Raw genomic sequence first — 17,454 nt, forward strand, 5'->3', positions numbered from 1 at the left:
ATACATCACTTCCTCTCCTGTGTTTACATTACAGGAGAGGAAGTGATGTCACGGGACATTTTCATTCGTCGGGAGCGATCGCGAGGGGGTGGCCATGAATGAATGGCCGTCCCCTCGTCCGGGATCGCTCCTGAACGAATACCGACCGCCGCAGGCACCGGCCCGATTGGGCCCCCGACCCGCGGACAGGCAAGGACGTACATGTAAGCCCTTATGCCTGCCCGTGCCATTCTGTCGACGTACATCGTCGTGCGGCGGTCGGCAAGTGGTTAATCTATATTACATTTCACATTTTTGATGACCTTTAGGTTTATTATCATCTTTCTTTAACCACTTCAATACCGGGCACTTAAACACCTTCCTGCCCAGACCAATTTTGAGCTTTCAGCGCTGTCGCACTTTGAATGACAATTGCGCAGTCATGCTACACTGTACCCAAATTACATTTTTATCATTTTTTTCCCCACAAATAGAGCTTTCTTTTGGTGGTATTTGATCACCTCTACGGTTTTTATTTTTTGCTAAACAAATAAAAAAATACCGAAAATTTTGAAAAAAAAATTTTTTTTTTTTGTTTCAGTTTCAAAACTTTGTAAATAAGTACGTTTTCTCCTTCACTGATGGGCACCAATGATGTGGCACTGATGAGGTGGCATTGATGGACACTGATATGTGGCACTGATAGGCGGCACTGATGGTTGGCATGGATGGGCGGTACAGATGGGCACAGATAGCTGGCATGGATGGGCGGTACAGGGGGGCACTGATAGGCGGCACAGGTGGGCACTGATAGGCAGCATTGTATTATGTTATACTGTACTAATGGATACCGGTGCCAAACAATAATGCATGCCAATAAGTGATGCCCATTGTGGGCACTGATTGGCATCCATTATGGGCACTGACTGGCATCCCTGGTGGTCTAGGGAGGATTACCTTGTGCTGGGCATCCCTGGTGGTCTGGTGGCATCCCTGGCGGTCCAGTGTGGGCATCCTCGGGGGGGCTGCGCTAATAATCGATCAGCACAGACCCCCCCTTGTCAGAGGAGCAGCTGATCAGTTCTCCTCTACTCGTGTCTGACAGGCTTTTCCTATATACACTGATCAGCCGTGATTGGACACGGCTGATGACGTGGTAAAGAGTCTCCGTCGCAGACTCTTTACCGAGATCGTAGTTGCAGGGTGTCAGACTGACACCCTGCAACAACGATCGCCGCGAAGCGCGCCCCAGTGGGCGCGCAGCGGCTCAAAATCCTGATCACGTCATATGATGCCCGGTCATGATTTTGAAACCATTTTGATAGGGCGGGCGGCAAGTGGTTAAGTGCTACACCTATAGCCCCCATTTTTATGATACCCAGCAATATTTTGTTAACAGCTTTTTGTTCTTATTTTTAATGATATATATATATATATATATATATATATATATATATATATATATATATATATATATATATATATATATATATATATATATACCCTGGCAGAATTTATGATTTCTTGGCCATTTTTCAGAGAATATGATTGATAAACACAAAAACTTTTTTCACTCATGGTTAGCGTTTGGCTTTTTAAAATCATAATATCATAATGACAACAGAAACTACCCAAATTACCCTGATCAAAAAGTTTACATACCCCAGTTCTTAATACCGTGTGTTACCCCCTTTAACATCAATGACAGCTTGAAGTCTTTTGTGGTATTTGTGGATGAGGCTCTTTATCTTCACGGAAAGTAAAGCTGCCCATTCCTCTTGGCAAAAAGCCTCCAATTCCTGTAAATTATTGGGTTGTCTTGCATGAACTGCACGTTTGAGATCCCCCCAGAGTGGCTCAATGATATTAAGGTCAGGATACTGAGATGGCCACTCCAGAACCTTCACTTTATTCTGCTGTAGCCAATGACAGGTCGACTTGGCCTTGTGTTTTGGATTATTGTCATGTTGGAATGTCCAAGTACATCCCATGCGCAGCTTCCTGGCCAAATTGCCTGTGCCTTTGTAGCTCAAACATCCACAAAACATTAGCGATCCAACGCCGTATATTTCATCACAGGCCTTGTTGACTCCTCTTTAAATGTAGCGTTTGATTGTGGCCAAAAATAAAAAAATAAAATAAAATTCTAATTTTTGGTCATCACTCCAAATGACTGTGCCAGAAGATTTGAGGCTTGTCTCTGTGCTGTTTGGCGTATTGTAAGTGGGATACTTAGCCATTGCTATGCAAATGCCGCATTCTTCTGGCGACTCGACCATGCAGCCTATCATTCTTCAAGTGCCTCCTTATTGTGCATCTTGCAAAAAACAGCCACACCACATATTTTCAGAGAGTTCTGCATTTCACCTGAAGTTATTTGTGGGTTTTTCTTTACATCCCAAACAATTTTCTTGGCAGCTGTGGCTGAAATTTGAGTTGGTATACCCAACCATGGTTTGATTTCAACAGAACCCCTCATTTTCCACTTCTTGATTAGCGTTTGAACACGGCTGATTGGCATTCTCAATTTCTTGGGTATCTTTATATCCCTTTCCTGTTTTATACAGTTCAACTACCTTTTCCTGCAGATCCTTTGACAATTATTTTTGCTTTCCCCATGACTCAGAATCCAAAAACGTCAGTGCAGCACTGGATGAAAGATGCAAGGGTCTGTCAGGAGTCCAGAAACTCATTGGCCTTTTATATGAACACAATTACAAAGCAAACAGTTCACAGATGATGATGGTTACCTTTAATAGCCATTCAAACTCCTTTGTGTCAACTTGTGTGCATGTTATCAGGCCAAAATCACCAAGTATGTAAACTTTTGATCAGGGTCATTTGGGTAGTTTCTGTTGCCATTATGATTTAAAAAGAGTAAACACAATTGATTAATAAATGGCTTGAGCCAAACACTGAGTGAAAGAAATGATTATATACATACACATATACAATATATATATATATATATATATATATATATATATATATATATATATATATATATATATATATATATATATATACACATATACACACACACACACACACACACACACACATATATACACACATATATACACACACAGCAAAGTTGTCATCTTACCAGTGGACTGTGAAGCAGCATTAGGAGAATAAGGGGGTGGAGGAACTGTACTAGAAGTGGCAGCATTCAAAGCAGAAATATGTGTACCATTGATATATGCACCTATAGAGGAAAAAAATATATAAAATAAATTAGTCTTCATATTTCTCTAGTTGCTCACATGTTCTATGCTATGAATTTCCTAACTACCTAGCTTTATTTATACCTTTAAAGTGCTTTTGTAACTTGATCTAGTAAAGTTACTTACAAAGTACAATCATAACTTGAAATATACTATGGAGCATTTATAGAGTAATAAGTCAAATTAAACATGAAAAAAGTGACCATTTGAACCCATCTCTTGTATACAACGCTGTATTTAAATGTTAACTATAGCAGTTCACAGTTGTCTAATGGGCTGGAACATTGTTTTGAGAGGTTAAGCAATTTGTGCCGATTGCTACTGGTCTCCCTTAAAAGATCAACCTTACAACCCCTTAACCCATTTAGTGCTTCATTTTCTGGCCTGACAGCAGTCAGATGGTGACTGCATTTAGCCACCTCCACTGTCTATGGACAGTCCCCTTCTGTAGAACCTTAGAAGCTATAGGTATTTGGTTGATTTTAAAGAATTCAATATTCAATTCAAAAAAGGTACTAAAGCATGCCATTTTAAAGCATTGACTAAATTGTGACTGTACTGTATTACACAAATTAAACTATTAAAGCTCAACAACCGTGCTGTTGATTGGAGCAGTGTAGGTGGATGTCAGCACGCTGGAGAACGTTATAGAGCTTGCTGTCCGACTCCCCTACATGCTGTCAAAACAGTATTTTAATTCTTGCTACAGCATGTAAGAGTTTCCAAACAGGAAAATCACAACAGATCACTGCATGCAGTTTGTAGCCTGACTATTACAGTAATACAGTAGGGCCGGCCATACGCAGTTCAAATCTTGGCTGGTTCAGCTAACGGCTGCTTGCAGAGGTCTCTCCTCTAGAAGACAATGGCTTGGCAGGAGGGATTCCTACATCAGCACTGTGTGATGAAGGGCAAAAATCAAACAAATTTCTTTCCTGCATCCATGAAATTAGATCTGTGTATGGCCAGCCTTAATCACACGGATTTGATTTGTCTTTAAGATATGAACACGCCAATACTACATCAACATAAATCTACATTGCGTTAGCTATGGTTACATTTGAGATCTTCAGAAGGATAGAATTTACTGTGACGGTATTAGTTTCAAATGAAAAATTACTATTGCATTCAGTATTTGTTATGGCAACAATGAATTTGTTTCGTTAGTACATCAAGGGAGTTACAATTTATGGGGGTTTGCAACATAGAAATTCCTTCAAACAGGCCTCAGAAAGCATTATAAAAAAAAACTTTTATAGCAGTTATTTATGTATTTTATCCAAATCAAAATTATGACTTTAAGAGGGCTTTCACACTGTGCCGCCCAGGGCGTTGTTTTAGCAGCGCTATTCAGCTGCTAGCAGGGCGGTTTTAACCCCACACTAGCGGCGTTTTGCCAGCGGTATCACAGCGCTGCCCCATTGATTTAAATGGGGAGCAGCTAGTTCGCCACTCCTTCACTGCTCCAAAGCTGCTGGCAGGACTTTTTGTGACGCCCTGCCAGCGCACTGCTCCAGTGTGAAAGCCCTCAGCTTTCACACTGGAGTAAATGGAGACACTTTTTTCAGGCGCTATTTTTAGCACTGTAGCACCTAAAAAACACTGGCAGTGTGAAAGGGATCTACAAAAATCCTTCCAGTGGGCCCAATCCGCTTCTCCCATAAAACTCCATTTGTGCAGTTAGACCCACAGCTTATTTTCCTACACTTTAGTGTTTGCTGCTCCTCTGACATCATCAAGTACAATGCAGGGCCTGTAGCCTTGCACAGCATGTGAGGGCGCCAAGGAACAGTACGCAAGCTACAGCATAGGGGATGAGAGAAATTCTAGCTGTTGGGGGATGAACTTAAACTGCTTTCTCCAGTACCAAAAATGAGTTTTCAACCCTTCCCGTGCAGGGGCAGCCTCACTGTAAGGAAAAATGTTTTCCTTTCCTCTGAGATGGGCTTTAACATGACCTTTACTAGGCCAATTACATACATTCTTAGTTTGTATACTGAAGACTGACTAGCATTTTTAGCAATCATTCCATAAGCACAACCTAGTCATTCTGCATAGCACAGCCTGGTAACCAGTATTGTTTAGTGCCTGCTGAAGCTTCTGGTAAGTGCCTGTTAAGGCATTACATTTTTTATTTATTTTTTTAAACAAGCTGAAGGGTGCGCAAAGGGCTTCAAGAAAACAGCTTGATGATTTTGAAGGCCACATATATATACGCAAGCATTTCAGCCAACAAATGTTAGTCTGAACAGCTTTAATTTTAACAGGCATTTACCAAGAATTCAGAAAGTGAAAACAGAGTTAGTCTCCTACAGTGTACTGGAGCTTTGTAAATTTCTTCGGAAACCTGCTAAATGCCCGTTAAAGCTACGGCCTGCATGTACTTTAGGACCCGTGTCAGAAATACCATTCTAAGGGTAAAGGGTGCTTAAGAAAAAGAAAAAAAAAAGAAGAAAAAAAAGCTTGGCCCTTTCAAAGTATACACAGGAAATTTGAAGTGGTTGCAAAGTCAAAAAAATTGTATTAAAAGAACAAGTTTATACATACATGCTCTGTGCAAGAGTATTGTACGGAGCGGCCCCATACAGCCTCTTCTGAGGTCTCAGTGCTGTCTACTCTTCTGCATATGCCCCCGTGGCAAGAAGCTTGCTTTGTGGGCACACATGCGGGCATGCTCCCAAGCCAGGCTGTGTGCATCCATAGAGACACGCAGCATGCATCATTCCTACTCCCTCATAGAAATTGACAGCAGCAGGGGTCAATGGCTCCCGCTGCTCTCAGCAAAGCCAGTTAGAGCAGGAGAGGGGAGTGAAGATCTGCAGATGGGCATAGTGCTAGTTCAATGGGGGACAGTGACTTTTTTTACCTCGATGCACTCAAGCGATTGTAAAGGCTGAAGGTTTTTTACCTTGCTGCATTAAGGTTAAAAAAAACCTTGTAAGAACCTTCTACATGCAACTCCCTCCCAAGATCCCGAACCCCCTTATACTTACCTGAACCCCATCTCAATCCAGCGATGTGCACAGGAGCAGTGGCTTTCAATCCTCATTGGGTCAGAGACAGCAGAGGGAGTTATTGTCCCCTGTTGTCAATCACAGCTAGTGTCGAGACATACCCCCACCTGGGAGCGAGCCCACATGTATCCCCCCATAGCAAGCCGCTTGTTATGGGGGCACCTGGCAAACAGGAGGAGCCAGGAGCGCCGATGGGGGGGGCCCTGAGAAAGGGAGGATCGGTCTGCTCTGTGAAAAAACATTACACAGAGAAGGAAACTTTTAGCATTTAGAACCACTTTAAGCTTATAAATGCTAGTCTGAACAACAGGGGGAACTGTTGAGCAGAGCCAGGTAGTCTCCCACAGCTTTCTAAAGACCATTTTTTACATAATTTTATTTTTGGGTTATAGCCAGTACTTCCAACAGTCCCAGACTAGAGCTGAAACGTGCTTTTAGAACTTCAAGAAAGCAGTATCAAGCTTTGGAAACACTTACTGAATGTGATGCTCTTTAGATTAGCATAAATAAACTCAGATTAAAGTGGTTGTAAACCCTTACAACACACTTTCACCTACAGTTAAGCCTAGATTAAGGCTTACCTGTAGGTGCTGTAAATATCTCCTAAACCTACATGGTGTAGGAGATATTTACAATTCCCCGTACGAGGATTGCTTCGGCACATGCGCACTTTAGAAGGGTCACGGTGTGCCGTTTCATTAAATGGCATGCCGTGACTAGTGGCTCCTGCGCGCATGCGCAGGAGTGATGTCACGCAACTCTGGCCAGTCACAGAGCCGGAGTCTGTGACCCCGGTAGGAAGATGGACGCTTCCAGCCGGCGAGGAAAAATCGGGGACATCGATGGCTCCTGTGTCAGATAAGTGATACATAATGGGCTACTATGCGATGCATAGTAGCCCATTATGCTTTGCCTTTGCTGGGAAACAAAGGAAGTAAACCCATTAGGGTTTACTTCCTCTAAATTATACCTGTGTATTCTTCTTCACTTTAGATCTACTGGAAAAAAAGGAAGCATGCAATCCAATCACATGCCAATATTTGTCAAACTTACCAGCAGTCACTATTTAAACGAGGCAGTACAAAATTCGTCACTCAAGGCAACCACCCATGTAAGGGGAAGGCAGAACTACAATGCATGACTAGTGTTTATGAATGCAGGATAAATATGCCTGAGTTTTCAACATACAGCTACGGGAAAAATTGGATGAGTGCAAAGCTGAGAGTAACATGCTGATTTTTTTTTTCTATGTTGAACTTACCAGTAGTTGCTATTTAACAAAGTAGAACAAAACTCAGCAATCATGGTAACCAATCAGGTAAGGGAAAGCCACAACTACAAAGCACGAACGGTGACATGTTGAAATAGGAGACTGCACTTTGCATGATGAAAGGTCCAAAAAAAAAAAAAAAAATAGCAAACCAGACAATCCAGCTATGGATGGGCACTGCTGGCCAGATTCGAAAACATTTTGGGCATTCCAAATCTCTTCACTAAAGTTCCTGGCTCTTCCATTCTCACCACAAAAAGACGTTTAAAAACTCACACTGCCAAGAGCACCATGTGCTGTGGTTGACATCAATTAGGTTTTAAGAAATAGAAATTCAGTACTGGGTACAGCATATCATTTATCAAAACTAGTTCATGGGTAAATGTGTGATACTGGAAAATAATCAGATTGTCAGAATGTGCTAGAATTGAGCTGAATCTGATTAAAGGGCAAGACTGTCATTTTAATTCTAATTTTACCAAATAAAATCAAAGTTATCAAATAACTCAAGTAATTGGTTATAAGATGAAAGCATCATAGAATCTGCTAAAAACCAGAGTGATAGGATGTCTCATTTCTGAAGGCTCATCGCTCCTTCCTTCCATCATTCAGTAGTGTCAGTGGTAGTTGGTGTTGTGCAAAACAGTGATTATTTGCAGTAAACAGAATAAAATTAGTTACTGTAGTTCTCGTTTTTCTTAGCCCAATCCCGACAATTCGTACTATTGGCTGTTGCCCCTCCCCCTTCAGATAAACTTTGACCTTCTCCAGAGGTACTTAAGTTTGACTGTTCCTTCTTTACCGCCATTGTCTTCCCATAGTAATCTAAAAAATAGAAAAGCAAGACAGACAGACAGAGCCCTGACACAATTTCATGCAGTTCTGTGCATGCTCGGCATTTTAGACAGTAAAAACCTACATAACATTGTGTCCCATGGCAGGCTGAATAATCGGAATAAAGTTGACTGGAAGGCACGGTCATTAAATACCTTACTTGCAACTGCCACAGATTTCAGAAATTCAGGCGCTGAGAACGTACTGTTCAAAATTGTAGCTGCCAAACTATTGTTACAATTAGAACAGTGTACTCAGAATATAAAAAGGTCCAAAAGAGCAACAAAAGACACATTTCCGTTCTTCAGGCTTTATACAGTTAGCTTAGTATTACACAAGTTTCTGAATGTGTTCATGTTACCCATCGCATACAACCTAAATTGCACCTGCTAGGTTTGTTGGTTAGTATTTTGCCACTGTATTGGCCTGAGAAGTATAAATTTGTACATGCAATTCAAGTTTAATAAAAAAAAGTTTGCACTTGTTACTATACAGGGCCTCATGAAGGCAAGGTCCTCTGTGGGCTAAATTGAGCATATTGTCTCAAAGTGATGCCCTCCAAGCGCTTACCTTTGTGTTTTAGATGCCACCTGCTTCTGTATACAATGGAGGAACAGTAATGTAATGCAGGACTTGGAGACTCTTTCTCTGCTGTATACAGCAGGAGGTGTAAAGGGACAGCAAAATAATGCAGTCATGGGTAGCAAGAGCAGGGCTTTGAAAGAGCCTTCTCTGGGACGGAAGACTGATGCCACTGACCACACAGTCATACCTTTCAGGCACTTTTTTTCTTCTGGGCATCGTAAGAAAGTGATTGGAGTAAAAGTTGTCACAAAAGTGGTTCCACTTTAAGGAAGGGACATTATACTAGCTTCTCAAGTTTTCTTCGAGAGCTTACAGTGCCTACAGAAGCCTCAATAAAACGACACTTCCACACGTGTTGGATTCCTGGTCCCCATGAGTGCTTTGGTTCCTTCTAATGACCCATACATCACCACTCTGTCCTGTAATGACACAGGGGCAGACTAAAGGACCCAACAGCTCTTGGCACGGACCAGGAATCCAATATCCCCAGAAGATTATAGAATGAAAACTTCTCTGGGCACTGTAGATGTTAAAGAAGGTTAAGATTAGCAATGTGGGTGTATAATACTGTATCCCTTCTTTACAGGGGAACTTTCTTTTCTACTGTTTACTTTGTGACAGGGTCGTTTAAACAGTTAGAAAGTATGCAATATTATTAGGTACTTATTCTTTTTGATTTAAGAGAAACTTGCACTGAAAAAAAACACACCGGCTACCATTGGTAATTCTTGCTTTTGAAAATGCTAGTTGCCTACCCGATATGTTAATCCAAGGCCTTGAAGCGTTCGTTAACCCAGCATTTCATATTCCTGATATGTGCCTGTTGTACCATGTACTTGTAAGAAACAAAATAGGATTTTTGAATACAGCTTACCTGTAAAATCCTTTTCTTAGGAATACATCACAGGACACAGAGCCTTCATTACATAGGCACCTTCGGTGATTGGACACTGGTTAACCCCAATTAAAAGGATAATTCCTCCCCTATATAACTCCTCCCATTTGGGGAGCACCTCAGTTTTGTAGCAAAGCAATAAGTAACCACGTAAAAACCCGTAGAAGGGCGGGAGCTCTGTGTCCCGTGATGTATTCCCAAGAAAAGGATTTTACAGGTAAGCTGTAATCCCATTTTCTTGTTCATACATCACAGGACACAGAGCCTTCATTACATAGTGGGATGTCCCAAAGCAATGCTCAATTTGATGGGAGGGAGACAGATCAGAAACATAGACCGCAAACTGACCAGAGGAACTAAACTACAGCCTGCAGTACACTGCGCCCGAAGGCGGCATCCTCTTGCCCTCTTACATCCACCTGATAGAATCTAGTGAATGTATGGGCTGAAGACCAAGTCGCAACCTTGCAGATCTGAGCCATGGATGCGGACGCATCACTACTCTTTCCTTGTGAATCAAATACGGCTCTTTGCACGAAACATGCCAACTCCAATACTCTCCTAGCAAAACATATAGCTACCAAAAAGACCAACCTCATAGTCAAAAAAGCTAAAGAAGCATGGTGCAATGGTTCAAAAGGTTGTCCCTGTAATGTGGACAAAACCAAATTCAGATCCCATGGGCACACCGGGGGTTTGACTGGTGGATTTAAGCGCAGTGCGCCCGAACAAGGGAATGTGAAGCAAGTGGCTTCTGAAAAAATACTGACAAAGCCGAAATTTGGACCTCGACAGTGCTAAAGGCCAATTTCATCTCTAGGCCTGACTGGAGAAAGGCCAGTATCATGCTAATGATATACTTTCTAGGATGCCATCCCCCGAGTTCACACCAGGAAACATATGCCTTCCAGATTCTATAGTAAATAAGCCTGGAGGCCGGCTTTCTGGCATTAACCAGAGTGGAAATGACTGAATCCAAGAGCCCACAGTTTTTCAGAATGTGGGTCTCAGCAGCCAAGCCGTCAAATTTAGACTTCGTAAAGCAGGATGGTATATTGGACCTTGTAAGAGTAGATCTGGCCAGAGTGGAAGGACCCAAGGCCTGCTTACTGCTATCTTTATGATTTCTGCATACCAAGGTCGTCTGGGCCAAGACGGAGCTACTAAAAAGGACCAACTTTGCTTCCCTTCTAACGCTCCCCAGGAACCGCAGAACAAGCGGATTTGGAGGGAAGGCATAGATTAGATTGTACTGATCCCATGGAATTGTTAGAGCATCTGACCCCTGAGCAAGTACACCCCTTGTTCTTGACACAAAGTTGTTCAGTTTCCTGTTGAATCTGGATGCGGACAGGTCTACATCCAGGGTTCACCACTTTTGACATGTGATCTGAAATATGTTGGGGTGTAGAGACCACTCTCCTGGACAAAGCTGCTGGCGGCTTAGAAAATCCACTTGCCAAATTTCTACCCCTAGAATGAAGACCACAGATAGGCAAGGAACATGCCTTTCTGCCCATGCAAGAATGCGATTCACCTCGTTTTGGGCATCCAGACTTCTGGTACCACCTTGGTGATTGATGTAAGCTACTGCTGTGGCATTGTCAGACTGTACCAGAATAGGATAACCTTGTAGTCTTAAAGACCAGTTCATGAGGGCCAAATTGCCTGAATTTCTAGGATATTGATGGGCAAGAGTCTTTTGGCCGCGGAGTATCTTCCATGAGTGAATGCGCCTTCCAGTACTGCTCCCCAGGCTGGCATCTGTGGTTATGATTTTCCATGGTAGTGGAAGAAAGGTTTTGCCTTTCAAAAGATTTTTGGTCCGTAGCCACCAATTGAGGCTTTGGCGTATCCTTGGGGATAGGCACATAGGAAGATCCAAGGCATGAAGCTTCTTGTTCCAAGCGGCGAGTATGCTTCTCTGCAAGGGCCTTGAGTGAAACTGGGCGAATGGAATGGCCTCGAAAGAGGCGACCATCTTTCCTAACAATCTCATACATAGCCGAATGGAGGGACTCTTTTTGCTTAATACTAGGCGGACCAGAGCTCTTATGGCCTTGGCTTTTGGCTCTGGTAGGAACACCCTGCCTTGAGCGGCGTCTATGATCATGCCTAGATATTCCAACCTCTAACGGTTGCAAGGAAGACTTTTCTAGATTGAGAATCCAACCTAGACTTTCCAGATGTTTCACTGTCTTGGAAACACTGTGGTTTAGGGGTGCTACTGATTGCTCCGAGTAGTTAATCGTCCAGATACGCAATCACGGTTATGCCCTGGACCCTTAGATTCGCTAAGAGCGGAGCTAGAATTTTTGTAAAAACTCGAGGAGCTGTAGCAAGATCGTAAGGAAAGGCCACAAATTGAAAGTGGTGCTGGCCTACCGGGAACCTTAGACATTTTTGGTGTGCGGGAAATATTGGCACATGGACATATGCATCTTTGATATCTGTGAATGCCATAAATTCTCCCCCTTGAAGTGTGGAGACCACTGAGCAGACTGACTGAATGCGGAAGGACCGAATGTGCATGAATCGATTCAGGTCTTTTCGATCTAGGATGGTCCGAGATCTCCATTTGGTTTTAGAACTGTGAAGAGATTCGAAAAAAAACCTGAACCCTGATCTTCTGGGTTCACCTCTACTATCACCCCCTGGGATAGTAGGCGATCTAAGGCCAGAACAAGCTGCTTTAGCTTTACTGCATCTCTGGAGGCCTTTGACCTTAGAAATAGAGATGGTGGAAGCTCTTGGAACTCTAGCTTGTAGCCCAGCGATACTGAGAAGACTACCCATCTGTCTTGAACCTCTTCCCGCCAGGCTCCAGCAAACTGCAGGACCCCCCCCCCCACTCGGCCAAATGGGGGTGCCCCTTCATAGGGATGGTTTGGGGCCCTGCTTGGCAGGTTTTTGTCCTCAACTCCTTCTTCTGACCTTGGGCCTTTCCTCTGGAAGTAGATTGGGAAGGCCATCGATATTGCTTAGAGCTTGATGCTCCAGGGGATGGGGAAAGAGAATGTTTAAATGATAGCCGTTGACTCTTTTTAAATTGGTAAAAGCATAGATTTACCACCAGTAATCCTTGGATGAATTTATCCAGATCATCCCCAAATAAGTGGTCCCTTTGAATGGGAATCCAGTTAAGTATTTCTTGCATGAAACTTCAGCTGCCCAATGCTTAAGCCACAGAGACATGTGCATGTGCACTAACAGGAGAGACAAGCAAGATGCTTGCGGGACAGAATCCAGAATGGCATCAATCATAAAACACAGAACTTGAGGAAGTTCTGCATAATCCTCGCTGGGAAGGAGGTTAAGCATCTGCTTAACTTGTTCCTTGAGGAATTGGCATAAAACAACGGTTGCAACTGTAGGTTGGACTACAGCGGCAGCCATGACAAAGGCGGCTTTTAATAAAGTTTCCACCTTCTTATCAGTTGGATCCTTGAATACCTGAGCATTGTCCAGAGGACAGGTCAGGTTTTTATTCACACAAGAGAAAGCCGCATCCACGGATGGAACCTCCCACTTCTTGGTGAAGCTTTCCTCCAGAAGATAAAGCATAGAAAACCTTTCAGGGGGAGAAAACCATCCCCAGTCCTCATACAATTTATCCATTAAAGGATGAATTGGAAAGGTAAAGGCAGTCTGTGGGATCTTTCTGACCCCCAGGGAGGAACAGAGGATGTGGCAGCCTCAGCAGAGGGCATCCTGAATGTGGTATGCATCAACTCAGTACAATACTGGACCTGCCTCTTGAGTGCTTGAGAGGTAGAAACTCTCCTCTTCCTCTGATTCATCCAACTGCTCTTGATCCCTATCCCTGGATAGGGATCTTTCCTCATTGTCAGAAGAATCATCTGAAAGAGAAACTGCAGCAGAGGGAGGGGATCTACCCCTTTTTCTGCTATCTTTTAAGGAAGCTGTAACAAAACTAATAATCCTTCCTATGTAGCCTTAAGGGAGTCTTCTGTGACATATGCTGGGGCTGCAACATTGGGAGAAGCTGCAAAACCTGACAGAGGCACTGACTCATTCTGTGATGGCTGGCTCCAGTCTTGCAAGGGGGGGTAATCTACAGGCATCTTTAGGACCCCTAGACGTAGGCGGCGATTTTTTTGTGCCTTTATTGCCTCACCCTGAGGTCCTCTTACGAGGAGACAGTCCCAAGCTACAAAACAGAGGTAGTAGTACATATGCAATCACTGTTGAGCATATATGTATATTATAAGACTTTAGCACAATACTGCACAACCTGATGCCGAGTAGGCGTCTTAGATTTGCCTGGATCAACCACTTTAGGATGCTTACTGCCCACTGCTTATAGGGCTCTGATGCTCTGGGCTTTTCAACATAGCCGCCTGGCGCCTGCACACTGGTGCACCATGCACGGCGCCGCAACCACGCCCCCCTCTGTTCCGCTGCCAGAACTGTAAAAGCGCGCGTGTGTAGGACCAACATGGCGGCGGCCGAGGATGAGGGGGAGAAGGGGACCACCCTAGGGGACCACCGTAGGGGACTGCGTGGGATCTTCAGGACTATGTGAGAACCCCTTTGTAAATATTTGTGGCAGAGCCTGCAGCGGAGGTGGTGAATGGCCCGGACACCGGCTTCACTGAGTGTGTATCCTGGAAGGCATGCAAGTATACACCAGGTTAGCTCTTTACTCCCTCTAGTGGCAGAAACCAGGTAAGACATTCAACTACTCTGAAGAAATCCATAATATGCAATATATAGGATTAAGTTCACTTACCTGTCCCCGCCGCAGGAACGGCTGAGAACAGTTTCCAGCCTTCACCCACCACGGCGGGTAGCGTTATGCCAAACCTTCAGGGTTTTATGGGTTCCTACTCAGAGGAACCTCTTCCCTGGACCTGTAAAAGACTGCCAGAACTTTCGTGCCAGCGTCTTAATAGTACACGAAGCCTGGTTTCCCAGAGCCCAGTCCTCAAAGGAGAGACTTACAGGCAGACGTAAAATCCTTTTCTCTGTAGTTCGACTGACACAGCTCCTTTCTTATACCATCGGGTTGTTACGTCACCTTCAGGAGAGGCCTAGGCAGAACATGTTAATATGTTATAATAAAACTAGAACTTTCTAGTTCCACCCAAAGGGCAGTCCCTTAGGTAACAACCCCCCAGCCTGCTACTGCAGCCTCAGTACGTCAAGCAGTACAACGTAAAAAAAATAGGAGGCGAGGGTGCTGTGTCAGTCGATGAACTACAGAGAAAAGGATTTTAAGGTGAGTACAAAAAAAATCCTATTTTCTCTTAGATTCACCGACTCACACAGCTCCTTTCTTATACCATCGGGATGTCCCCAAGCAGTGCCAAAACGAGGCATGGGAAAAACAGCATAAAAACTTCACCCACAATGGCAGGTGGGAACCAGTATGAAACTTCACACACAAAAAACAGTGTGGGAATAGCAAGGAACTGCTATAACCACAAAACACAGTGCTCTTCAATCCGGGAGTCACTACCTACAGACCGCGACAAAACTTGTGGTAACAATGAAACAGTGCATTAACTTAACAGTACTGTGTGTTTTTTTATATATATATACACAAAAACACACGACAGGAAAAAAAAAGCGTAAGCACAATTGCAATTACAGGGCCGCCTGCAAAACTTTGCGGGCAAAACAGGCATCAGCCGATGCGCCATCTACCTTGCAGAATTTTGTAAACGTGTGAACAGACGACCAAGTCGCCCCTTTACACACTTTGAGCGACAGACGCTTGATGTCGGAAGGCCCAAGACGTTCCAATTGCCCTGGTGGGAGTGGGCCGTGACCGAAAAAGGGGGCACTTGCCCCTTCAAGGTGTAGGCCTATACTACTATCTGTCTGATTCACCTGGAAATGGTGGCCAATGAGACCGCCATGGCTGGGAAAGGGTCAACAGAGGGAATCTCTCTGATATTTTCAAATGGCGGTTTCTGAAGAGCCGATAACACCAGGTTCAGATCCCACGGGGGGTAACGGTGGACACACCGGAGGAACAACATGTCGGACCCCTTGAACAAAAGTGCTCTCTAGAGAGTGAGACGCCAAGGGTCGCTGAAAAAGACAGCCAAAGCTGATTTTTATCCTTTAATGGTGCTCAAAGCCAATTTATTTCTTGTCTACTCCCTGCTGTAAAAACAGCAGGATCCTGGATATAGAATAGGAGCGCGGACACCGTCCTTTCTCCTCGCACATGGAGATGTAGGCCTTCCAGGTACGACGATATATCTTCTGAGAAGATTTCTGTGCTCTCAACATAGTTGGAATCACAGAGTCCGAAAGGTGCTGGTTCCTCAACACCTGGCTCTCAATAGCCATGCCGTTAAAACCAGTGCCGGTAAAGCAGGATGGAGAATCGTACCTTGAGACAGCAGGTCTTCTCGTAATGGCAGTCGTCAGGGGGAGTCCGCCACCAGGCACACTAGGTCTGCATACCAGGGACGCTGGGGCAATCAGTACTACTGAAATCCCCTCTGCCTCTACTCTGCAGAGCAGACGTGGCAGCAACTTCAACAAAGGAAAGGCATAGATCTGCTGGTACTGATCCTACGGAGCCACCAGCGTGTCTGAAGCGTCTGCCCAATGATCTCTTGTCCTGGACACTAATCTCGGCACCTTCCGATTGAGACAGGAGGCCAGAAGATCCACGTCTGGTGTGCCTCATCACAGGCACAGTAGCCTGAATACCTCCGGATGCCACGCCCATTTTCCTGGGTCCAGCATCTGGCGACTTAGGTAATCCACCTGCCAGTTCTAAACTCCCGGGATGTAAATGGCCGATAGGGCCGGTACATGTCGCTCTGCCCACTGAAGGCTGTGAGCAACCTGCCAAGCTTCTTGTTCCTCCTTGGTGATTGACATATGCCACCGCCGCATCCTGATTGGACCCCTTTGAAGTCTTAATCGATCATGTGGAGAGGCACAGCCTGATCGTAGCCTGATCGCTCTTAGCTAGAGCACATTGCTCAGCAACTTGGATTCCTCCTCCGACCAGAGGCCCTGGGTCGACTGAACTCCCATTACTCCACCCCAGCAGGTGAGGCTGGCTTCCATTGTGATCACTGTCCAATGAAACGGTAGGAACGACTTCCTGGACCGAAGTACCGGGGACCTCAGCCACAGAGCAGGGAGTCCCTGACTGACTGGCTCACCTGAATCTGCCGATCCAGGGATAACAGAGATTTGTCCCATTTCATGAAGATCTCCTTCTGCAAAACCCTTGTGTGAAACTGGGCATACGGTACTGCCTCAAAAAGGAGGCCACCATGAGTCCCAGGACTCGCAATGAGAAGCATAGTGACCGCACCTGCGGTTCATCAGCAGTTTTACCGCGGCTCAGAGTTTGCAGCTTGTCTGAAGGGAGATAGACTCTCGCTTCCATGGAGTCCAGCAGTAAGCCTAGTACTCCAAACTGAGCCGGTACAAATTGCCGACTTTAGATTTAACAGCCACCCAAATTCCTGCAGGGTCTGCATGGTGAGTGCCATATCCTCCTCTAACTGTGAGACGGAAGATGCTCTCAGGAGGAGATCGTCTAGGTAACCCACGGTCACGATCCCGCGTTGTCGCAGCAATGCCAAAAACAGCAGCCAATACCTTGGTAAAGACTCGGGGGGCTGATGCCAAGCCAAAGGGGAGAGCCAC

The 17,454-nt window shown here is 44.5% G+C and overlaps 1 protein-coding gene across 6 annotated transcripts in view; it reads right to left on the bottom strand.

Moving 5' to 3' along the window:
• PROSER1 (proline and serine rich 1) overlaps positions 1-17,454 on the bottom strand; it is a 116,054-nt gene that overhangs the window by 17,739 nt on the left and 80,861 nt on the right. For 5 of the 6 annotated variants that reach the window (XM_077484189.1, XM_077484190.1, XM_077484187.1 and 2 more), the window contains exons 10-11: positions 8,172-8,315; positions 3,086-3,187 (exon numbers count right to left, since the gene is read on the bottom strand). In XM_077484189.1, coding sequence (XP_077340315.1) covers positions 3,086-3,187; positions 8,172-8,315 — 246 coding nt within the window. The remainder of the gene's footprint in view (positions 1-3,085; positions 3,188-8,171; positions 8,316-17,454) is intronic. The other variant, XM_077484192.1, reaches the window with a different exon arrangement.

The sequence above is a fragment of the Lithobates pipiens genome, unplaced genomic scaffold (genome assembly GCF_037356315.1).
Source record: "Lithobates pipiens isolate NorthernLeopardFrog02 unplaced genomic scaffold, aLitPip1_a1.2 Scaffold_16, whole genome shotgun sequence".
Lineage (NCBI taxonomy): Eukaryota > Metazoa > Chordata > Amphibia > Anura > Ranidae > Lithobates > Lithobates pipiens.